The sequence below is a fragment of the Aythya marila genome (assembly GCF_965140915.1).
Source record: "Aythya marila genome assembly, chromosome: 22".
Classification (NCBI taxonomy): Eukaryota; Metazoa; Chordata; class Aves; order Anseriformes; family Anatidae; genus Aythya; species Aythya marila.
In genome coordinates, this window is record NC_139063.1 from 402,713 (window position 1) to 413,129 (window position 10,417).

The following is a 10,417-nucleotide window of genomic DNA, read 5'->3' on the forward strand; positions in this document are numbered from 1 at the left end:
ACCATTTGATCCAACTTGAAGTTTTTGCTATGAAACCAGAAAACTGGCAAACAATCTTTGTTCTTAACTGCCATATAATCCAGTGGTGCTATAAAAATAATTCATGTGCTCAGTGCATATGTTCAATGGTAGCTTGAGAACAGTTATACCAGAAGTGCCCAAGAAGACAGTAAGTTCCACTATTCATGCTCGAAAGTGATTACATTTTATTGCCATGTTAAGGTAGTAGCTTGGTGGTTATGTTAGACACATGAGGATTTACAACTTCTAGAGAGAGACTGATGGTTTTCTGGAGAAGAGATTAAATCCTTCCCTCCTCTCACTGAGAGTAACTCCTGAAAATTTCTATTTGAAGATAAACTCTCTGCCAGCAGGGCTAAAAATTGCACGGTCACTCCTCTTCCCACAGCTCTGCATTTCTACAGCGTCTGTCATCCCATCGGTTTCATAAAGCCACGACACCACATTCTGCATTTCACACTCCCAGATAGCAGCCTTGAATGGAGAACTGGGATTTATTTCTTGCTAAGATGAACACTTTCAAATTCACAACTATAGAGAGCTGTTTATTTTAATAATCAGCCTTGAAAGTTAAGTTTGAGACAAGCTTTAAACTATACCAAGGTTGGTTTTACACTTGCTTATGTTTTAACAGGTAAATAAATAAAGGTCATACTTCTGATGATTCAAATCAGTTCCTTGAATATCAGTCACTCACTCCTTTTTGCTGTGCTCCAGCACCCGGTAGGGTGGAGCAGAAACTCCTCTGGAACCATGTTGCTCCTGCACTATTGGCAACGTAGCTGGAGTATAAATTTCCGGCATGTTGTCATTGTTCTCTAGGGCACCGTAGGAAAAGGAAGCTTTGAGGTCAGGCTGAACTGCAATCCCCTTATCATGCACGTTTTGCATGCCTGAAAAGTACAAAGACAGAATAAATGCTTAGGAACAGAAGTAGTGCATTCAATCTACACTCTATTAAATCTGCAAATTCTATGGTCTTGGAGTTAGCAATATATGTGGCTCATCAGCTCCCTGAGTGTTAAATGAGAGACAGTGTTCTTCTGCTTAGCTCTAAAACAATTAATGAAGAAATAATGCTCAAGTGAATGAGAGATGGCAGTCATTTATCAAATGCTGCATGTCTTTTACACAGATCACCAGAAAGACATTTAGCTGTTACTTCCTACAAATAAGTTTCTGATCTTTCTGTCCTCTACCTCTTGCCACGTACCTCAGTCATCCCCAGTAATCGGTTCCTCCTGCTTGATGAGAACCAATCCCAAGCAAATGCTCAAAATCAGTTATCTTCCCAGACAGCAGCCACCTAGACAACTGTTCTGACACTATCCCTGGTGTCAGAGGACCCAGAAAAAGAGTACTGAAGTGGAACATCATTTCTCCTCTGCTTCATGAGAAGCATGGATGTACCCCTCACATCGCACAATCGACCAAAGAGAATGAAAAAACATAAAACAAAACAGCTGCCTGATATATCGAGATGCTTGAGAAACTGAAGCTTGAATTTCCATTGTGAAGCCCAAGACCAAAGAGACAGCAATAAACCACTGTTACCTGGCATAGCATCCATTGATATGTAAGGTTCAAAGGGTACAGATTTCTTCCTATTTCTTGTGATCAGGAAGACACCTAGAAATGCTATGAGGCACCTGAGGAAAAAAAGACAAGTTCTAGTGAGACAACTGTGAAAAGGGAGAGGAGATAATGTTGCACGTTGATTTTTCTGAAGGCCTATCATATAGCACAGTAAAGAATTCAGAACTGGAAGAGAAAGGTCTATGAAGTCAGAATTACAGGGAACCCCCAGCAGAGTAACCTTCTTTGACAGTATTGAAATTCACCTAGCAATCACAGTTTCACTTCTATAAAAATGCTGAAAAAAGTTCATATTAATTAATTGATCTTAACTAAAAGTAGAAAGCAAGCATATCAAAATTTGATTTGCTTTCATGAAATTCCAGGATTTAACAGCCTGAACTTTCCAATATTTCCCAATTGGTAAATACACAAACAACTGCTGATTTATTTTTACAGTATGTTGACAGAGAATGGCACAGTTCATAATACTGAACTCCAAGATATTGTTTTTTTCCTGCACTAAACAGGAAGACATTTCAGACCATCCCCTGCTTATGGAAAGTTAATCACATCAAATGCTGTATCCTAGGACTAAATGCTGAGTTACATAGTGAGTTTTACTGATTATATCTGCATTGTGTGAATGGCCACACCCTAAGAAACAGGGCTCCTGAAGTCCCATAATTCAGTGAAGGCTCAGTGCAAAACCTGAAACAGATCCCTTACAGATGGCTGCTTCTAGTTATTTCACTGTTCTTTTAGATTCATAAGCTGCTTGACAGCATTCCAGCTCACCTTACATGGAATGGCTACATTTGGAGGAACAGCCCATATGCCTCAACATCCAGGCTGATCACCATTCAGTCAGTAAAAAGATTTAATATGGGGCACAAACCTTTTACAGTTATGCATAGCCTAGCATGACAAAATTCTTCTACAGCATGCACCATTACTCAGACAAGGCACTGACTCCATGGGCCACTGTCTGCTCTTACCAGAGAAAGTGTATTCAGTTCACCCTCCTCTCCAGCAGGCCATGCGTCTCATACACACGTACATAAACACATGTAACTTTACATATAGTTTTTAGATTTATACATCTGAAGAAATACTTCTCAGTTTTCCATCAAGGAACCTTAAGACTTACCCAAGTGCAAACATGCATATATGGAGAACATCTTCGCCAGTGAAGTCCAAGTAGAAAGTTGCTCCTTGAAAAAGAAATAATTGATGCTTTTCTTCCCAGCTAACACGAGCATTTAGTGCTGCATCACAAGCATTGGTCCCTCCAGAAATCAAGTCATTAAAGATTACTATTTATGTTGTCAGCACCTTATTTGTTTATAGTCTTAAAATAGATTAATATGCCCTATTAATATTTCCACTTTAACAGAAGCTGTGTATGTACAAATCTTCACACAGCAACTAGTACAAGTTTTTCGGTATGGGGGTAGGGTAGGAAATAGCACTGGAACTACTGCAGGTCACTATGCAAATCAGCCTGAGTTCTCACCATATAGCAGTGGTTACCATATAAACATATTTCTGACATCTGAGCAACAGACTGGATCTCTAACTCCAACAGGATCCCTTGGCCCCAGTCACGTATACACAACTTAAAATTTTAAGATGGCAAGCATCCTTGGCACCCTGGATGTCACGAGGACAAGCAGCCCAGTACACACGTTCTAGCTGTTACTCTTTACAATTCTAATTGATGTAAAGTAAATAAGTTGATGAATCTGAGAGCAGCATATGGCTTGGAACACCCCAGGAAATAAACACTAGCTGAAGAGCAGGCCACGGTCTCTCACGACATTGAAGAAGCGCATTAAAAAGCGATGTGTAACTTAAGGGGGGGAGCTATTGCCCCTATACCCCTAGAAGAGAATTACTAGTTTATGTGGATGGTTCATCTGCTTGACTGCAATGAATGATTTCTCCAGCGTTTTTTTTTTTTCCTTCTAGTTTTGCTCATACATCTAGCTACTGAGGACAAGATATTTAAAAGGATATCTTTAGGTTTGAGTCTAAGGGGGTTTAAAATGCTTATCTTTGTTCATATAGGTGAAATTTTTCCTGTGTGGGCAAGGGCTGAAATTGGAATAATCTGTACAGCAAGAAAAGTGCCTATACAACTGTGTATCCTAGATACAATACAAACAAGAAAAATCAGGAAGAGAACTGTAACACCTTTTTCCAGAGGAAACAAATACGTTTAACAAAAAGACAGAACTTAACACAGTCTAAATGGGTAATTCACATCTTGGGAGAGGAAAAAGAAATAAAGCCAGCTCCAGAAGAGAGATGACATGAAAATACAAGTCATCATCTTGTGAGTATTCACCTTCCCCAGCTGTGAGAATTATTTTCCAAAATCTCTTGCCCATCTTTTAGAAAGGACCAACACACTGTTTTGTGCAATTACCTGCTGTGATAGCTATTGTTGTGGACAGGATATAGCCGATGCTAGCAATCTGAGACGAGTCATACAGCTGTGAGGCTTGAGCTAAAAACCTGCAATACAATGACAGATGACAGGCTGACTTGGGACAGATACTCAAACTGTGTAGCAGTTACCACAGACTCATATAGTTCTCCTTTCTGGAAGCACCTTTTAAATCAACGGTGAGTAATTTTAAGAAACTGTATTCTCAATAAACCGGCATCAGCATGCTTTGGAATTAATACGAATGATTGAGGAATAAACCTTCTAGCCGTACTCACTAAAGGCAGTGAAATTACTGCCACTGACCTTGAGGCCAGAATGCCACCCACATTTTGAATAGCTCCTTATCCTTGTTCCTACTGCTCCTACTTTTTAATGTTATCACAAGAACAGAGGGGAAAAAAACAGAGCACTGATTTTGGCCTGTGCAAAGATACTCTATTTGATTTGCCACCATTTCAATCGTACCACTGTTTTGCAAATACTTTTCTGATGTATAAGTTTGGTATCAAAACTACTTGGCCATGTCACTACATGGAAAAGCAAAGAAAAATGCTATCCCAGGCTCCTGTGACATGGGTTTGAGTACAGGTCATAGAAGAGACCAGGAATTCTTCCCGCTAAAATGTGATCAGCATTCTTTAAATGGATAACAAACATCTCATTAATTACTGACCCACTAAATCCAGCAGTTATAGACAAAGAGAGGGTGAGCATCTTACGTTGCCTGAAAGACTGCTGTAGCAATCATGCACACCAGCATAATATAAAATATTGGGTAGTCAAGCTGGAGGTTTCCTTGTATTGAGACAACAATCATGCCTGCCACAGCTTTCACGGTCACAACAGTCATGGAACCTGTGGATGTTTACAAAAGACAAAGGTGACAATTCAACAATCATTTGCAAAGATCCTAAGCATCACTGTAAAATAGCTTTACTTAATTTGTAGCAAAGTTTCTGGAATAGAGTGATACATTTTATGACATTAATTAGGCCAATAAAATTCCCTACATGCTACAGATACATCACTTTACTGTAGATTAGTGTTTTAAGCCACAGTAGGAAGATATTTTAAGTCCATATCAACTTACCCAGCAAAGCCACAAGCAGGAGAATAACTACGATGTAGTTTGCATTTTTCTCCTTGTAAAAATACAGTAGCAGGCAGAATACGATGATCTCCAAAAGCTACAAAAAAAAACAAAAAAAAACACAGAAGAGAGAACATTAGATATTAAGTAAGTAGCATTGGCAGCAGATGGGATTCTGAGCCAGTCAAATATCAGAATCATACAACAGGACAACTCAAAGGAAAACGAGGATCTGACACAGTTCCATATCAAATTTAACATGATCATAGATTCTAACTAGACAAGACATTCAGTAGGTTTTTGCAGTACAGGAAACATGGGACATCTTTGACATTACATTCTAGGTAAAGAAGCAGATCAAATAATCCCGATTTAATATTCACATCACAGATCCCAGCCTACTTTTTATTTTCCTACTTTCTTTAAATGACCCCTACAGCACTCATTTTATTTAACGGCCAAACTTATCTTTATTAAGGAGCAACAGATTGCACAATATTATCAATGAGACAATGATGACTCCAGAGGAAGTCAGCCTAGGAAAAGAACAGATGCAAGCACAATGTTTGGGCACCTCTAAAAAACTGTTCTCAGCTGCCCCCAACACTGCTGTCACAGGCTGAGGCTGACAAATCAGGGAAAGAGCAGGCTATTTAAAAAATTTTAAGTTAAAGATATTTAAATTCTAAGTTGTGCATGCAGGTGTCCACATGCGCTGTGGAAGTGACACTAGCAAAAGCTGAAAACAGTCCATTAGCAAATAAGAAACATTGCTAGTCCCCATAAATAAAAACACTTGAAACAAAACTCCCAAATCAGGCAAACAGCAGAGAACTGTCCCACATGTTACGGGCCATCTTACCATATACAACAGAAATGGCCAGCTCACTAAATGCCTAGTGATATTTTCTCCCGTCATCTTCTCATGACTATTAGGTCCAAATGTTATCAGTAGATAAGTTCCAATAATTGCCAAACCACAGCCTACAAAGGATAAAACATAGCGCCCTTTGGCGACCAAAGGACAAAAAAAGGACAGTTAGAGGGTTAGTATGGATGCATGGAACTAATATCGCACATGCGCAGCGGCCATGACATCATGCATATTCCTCCAAATGACTCATTCCTCTGCCATTCATGCCCCACTTTCAAAACATTAGAAGTAAAAATAACCCTAAGCAATATGTGTGGTGTGAGTTGAGAAAAGAACTCACACCAGGACACCTGGTAGCATCTGTTAAACCAACAGAAGTTGTCAGATCTACATCTGGGGCTTGTCATGCCTGCCTACAGCCCATTTTTCAGGAAATAGCAGAACGAATGCCCCAGTTCTGCAAACAGCTGCACACATACAAAATTTATCTGATTCAGTTGTGTGTAAGCTATTACGGAGTCAAGGCCCCTGGCTCCGGCTTCAGCTCAGAGAACTGTGATTCTCAAATTTGCAAACAAACATGATTTCTATGTATTCTGAAAAAACTATGAAACAGCAAGATGAGGTTCTGAAAACCTGGCACCAGACATAAACAAAACAAAAAAAAATGAGTTTTTAACAAACAGTGGATGAGATGACATTTTTTTTTTGAAGAGGTACTATAGTTAATGCAGACTTTTCCATCTCTCTGTGACTCTTAGGAGGCCATGCTATGTGCATGATAGCTTGTAAACAGAAGGGAAAAATGAAAAGGAACTGTGGAACTTACTCAAGAAATCCTTGGGCTTCCATTTTTCTTTAATAAATATAATTCCTATGATCGCACTAGCTATAGGAAAAAAAAGAAAGAGAAACAGGATGATGTACATATTGACCCAGTCACCAGCAGTATCACAGTGCAACACACTCAGACATCAGTCATCTCCTTCTTCCTTACCTATAACAGACACTGCACTGAGAGGCACAATCAGTGAAAGAGGAGCAAAAGCGTAAGAGGAAAACACTCCCAGCTCTCCCAGCACCAGCAGAAACAGTCCACACCACCATGTCTTGGTTTTGAAGTAAGCTCGGGGGTCTTTGGAGCCTGCCAGCCGGATGTGGCTGTATTTCTAGAAAAGAGAATAAAGGTACAGAAGCTTCGGCGTGCTTGATGCTTTTTAATGCAGGATGCTTGAGGCAGGATCAATATTTGTTTCATGATACCCACCTGAAGGTTGAGTGCAATACTGATAACAAGATGCCCAAAAATAGCTAGTAATGCACCAATCAAGTTCTCCTGTAAAAAAGTAAATACAGAGATATTAAATTTACCCACTGGACCTTGAAGAGAGTTCAGGCTTTTTGCACAATCTGGAAGAGAGAACACTTTAAAATCTGTTCCTAGATCACCTGTCAATAAATCATTGTTTATCTTCTCTACACGACCTAAGATAATTCGAGTAACTTCCTTGTGGCTCCGTTCCAAATCTATGAAACTTAAGTGAAAGATAACCCTTCCTCAACTAACACTTTGTATGAGAGACAAATTAGCATGCATGTATTCACATTTTTGCGGTTTCTTAGAGGGAAAGGTCAAACTGCTAAACACAACAACCTGTTCACTCCTTCCTCCCTTCAAAAAATCCATTTTTTAATATCTTTAGCAACACTCTTATGAAATCTGTTTTCATAAGGTTGGCCTGGCATTCAGCAGCATATGGATCAGGAACCTCTGCATTCTGTGGGTCACCTTTCAGTAACTATTTTGCTCTTCTCAACCTATACCATCTGCTGGTTTGGTGAGCAGTTTGGCCCATTTAATGGAGCAGTCAATTATCACAGATTTTATGCTGCTTTTTACATGAACCAGACACTCCAAATTAAAAGGTAACTAGTAGCAACTCCTATTAAGTTCTTAGCACATTCCACATAAGCGTTACTAACTCAGCAGTAATTTTCATAGTCCAGAGACAGAGCTTGAAATAAAAAATGTAAAGCAAGCTGAGTCACAAAGGAAATATACATTAGGAGCAAACAGAAGAGCATGAACTCAAGACAGGCCATTTAGCACTTGTGCTCCTTCAACAACTGTCTAGATCTCATTAGATGTCACTAGCACTTTTCATCTCAGTGCAGGTCACCAAGACACAGTGGAGTACTACCTTTGATTGATTTGGGATAATTGAGCTCTCATTTGTATTCCTCCCTTAACTGTAAATTTACAGTTCTTGATTTTAACAATGACTTTAGAGTTTCAAGTTTGTATCAGTGGAACAAAAAGCTTTGTCAGGCTGTGAGAAAGTAAGATTCACCCAAGCAGTTTCATTCAAAAACACAAGATGCTTTCCCCACAAGACAGTAAAGTTGGCACAAAAACATCACTGTGTGATCACAGAGAAAGCCACAGAAAATTCAGCATGGTTTCCGGGTTCAGTCTGGAAGACCACGAGGAGGAAGCCCTTTCAGCTGAGGCACTGTAAGTAGAACAGTGTGACTGGCTTCTGGACCGAGAGCTTGCAAGCCTGCGAAAACCTCATGCCAGTCTAATTTTTACAATGCATCTTGGACTGTGTTCTCAAAGTACTTTTTATAATGGAAAGAAAAAAAAAGGGGGGGAAGGAGGAAAAGCCCTTCTTGAAGGGATTTTCCAAGCACCTTCAGAATGATGGATTTGTAGGAGAGTGATTTGGGAACAGTTCCATTTACAGTTGGAGAATAAGGAGGAATTATTGCAACAGGTCCTACCTTGGCTACAGGCTCTGAGAGATCATGGGCTGAAATGTAAGCACTCAGATACTGCAGATGAGAACATCTGGTCTCAATCACTGATGTACAGAATAGTTTGAAGAGTTACCTAGCAAAACTTATTGCTCCTAACCCATTTTAGACAGCTATGTGATCTTTTAACTGCCAATCATTCTTTCTTCACTTTGTCTAGCTCTTTGAGACGTAGAATTTCTTTCTCCCACTGCTTATATACACAGTATATAATACACTCAGGCCTGCAGGCATGGCTAAATACAAAGACAGTGCACTTTCTGCAAAAAAAAATAACCAAAATAAGTGGCATTATCAGCTTACTTGAATAGTTAAGGCCTTCTAGGGGTAGTCTGGGGTAGAAACCTGACCTTGTAAGAAAAGGAGTCTGTGTGTGGCTGCACAGAAACCGCTGCTGTGGCCAGTGGGAGCTGCTGAAGTTGCAGATTTGGACTGTTGCCTCCTTCCATTTTTATTTACTGAAGTGTTTGGTTTTCAGCCTCTGAGATGCCAGAACTTCTCTTTAAAGAGGAGACTTGGACTCTGCTAGAACCATGTTATCTGGAACTTAGTACCAGTCCTTCTCATCCGTCCTGTTTAGCATGGACAAACGATTACATCCGTGAAGCACAAACAAGCTCTCTGTAATCTATCTGTTGCTCTTCTTCCTCCACTGGGCTACGCTGAGATAGAATAGGCACTGCAGGCAGAGGTGGAGATGAACCAATATTTCCAGTGAGTTAGTGGGGCACTAACGTTATATTCCTCCAAGATGACACTGAATAAATAATAATAAAAAAAAAAAAAAAAAAAAAAAAAAAAGAAGAATCAGGTCAAATGAACTCAACTGTCCAAAAGCTGCAGTGAAATGATGCTGATTCCACAGAAAACTCACCGGAATCAAGCTAAGAGCTGCACATAGCAGCAGAGAAAGAGTTTAAATCCCTTCTCAGAAAGTCCCGTGCACAGGAGCTTGCAGAGGCGTTTGCCCACCGGAGCCCACACGCTGCCTCAGCCCCAGGGGCGCGGTACCCCGCCGGCATCTAAGCGAGCTCCTCTCAGGAAGCCCCGGCCGTGCTCCGAGCCCCGTTCCTGGTGTCCCTGCTCCCCGCAGCCTCCCGCTGCTCGCTCGGCGCCCCGCCAGCAGCGTGCCGGGGCTGGCAGCGGAGCCGGGCTCGGCCCGGGCGGCCGGACACCGGGCCCGAGGCAGGGCCGGCGGGGAGGAGGCCGCCCGGCGCCGGGGCAGGGCCGGGCCCTGCCGGGGAGGTGCCCGCGATCCGCGAAGCCCCGGGCCGGGCCGTGCCCGCCCGCGCACTCACCTGCTGCCTCCGCGGCCCCATGGCCCGGCCGCCTCGCCCCCACCTCCTGCCCGCGGCCGAGCGCGGCGCCCGCCCGCCCGGCCCCCCCCAGGCCCCGAGGCGGCGGCGGGGGCGCTCCCGGTCCCGGCCGCCAGCGCCACCTTAAGGCGCGTGCGCGAGGGGCCAGCCCCGAGCCACCTTAAGCAGCCGCGCGGAGGGCGGCTCTGAGAGCTCGCCTGCCATTGGGTGCCTGCCGGAGGGCTCGAAGGAACAGGCCCGCCGATTGGAGGAGAGCTGGGCGGGCCGTT

At 42.2% G+C, this 10,417-nt stretch overlaps 1 protein-coding gene across 3 annotated transcripts; it reads right to left on the reverse strand.

Moving 5' to 3' along the window:
* Positions 1 to 553: 553 nt before the first annotated feature.
* Positions 554 to 10,256, reverse strand: NIPAL3 (NIPA like domain containing 3). Of its 3 annotated transcripts, none has more exons than XM_082777763.1 (12): positions 10,131 to 10,256; positions 9,183 to 9,589; positions 7,283 to 7,351; positions 7,013 to 7,184; positions 6,845 to 6,904; positions 6,004 to 6,125; positions 5,142 to 5,238; positions 4,771 to 4,906; positions 4,028 to 4,116; positions 2,747 to 2,810; positions 1,576 to 1,670; positions 554 to 914 (listed from the first exon to the last, which is right to left on the reverse strand). In XM_082777763.1, exons 2-12 carry the CDS (start codon positions 9,279 to 9,281, stop codon positions 715 to 717), a joined length of 1,203 nt encoding a protein of 400 aa, XP_082633889.1. In that variant the 5' UTR covers positions 9,282 to 9,589; positions 10,131 to 10,256; the 3' UTR covers positions 554 to 714. The 3 variants fall into 3 exon arrangements, with proteins under 3 accessions (XP_082633889.1, XP_082633887.1, XP_082633888.1); XM_082777761.1 differs by having other exon boundaries at positions 6,004 to 6,149; XM_082777762.1 differs by lacking the exon at positions 10,131 to 10,256 and adding an exon at positions 9,707 to 10,118 and having other exon boundaries at positions 6,004 to 6,149.
* Positions 10,257 to 10,417: the final 161 nt, after the last annotated feature.

Coding starts and splice junctions, on each gene's coding strand:
- NIPAL3 (XM_082777761.1), bottom strand. CDS start 9,281: ATGGAAGGAGGCAACAGTCCAAATCTGCAACTTCAGCAGCTCCCACTG. Junction 6,150..6,844: donor GAAGCCCAAGGATTTCTTGA/GTAAGTTCCACA, acceptor TGGTCGCCAAAG/GGCGCTATGTTTTATCCTTT. Junction 1,671..2,746: donor ATATGCATGTTTGCACTTGG/GTAAGTCTTAAG, acceptor TTTTTTCCTCAG/GTGCCTCATAGCATTTCTAG.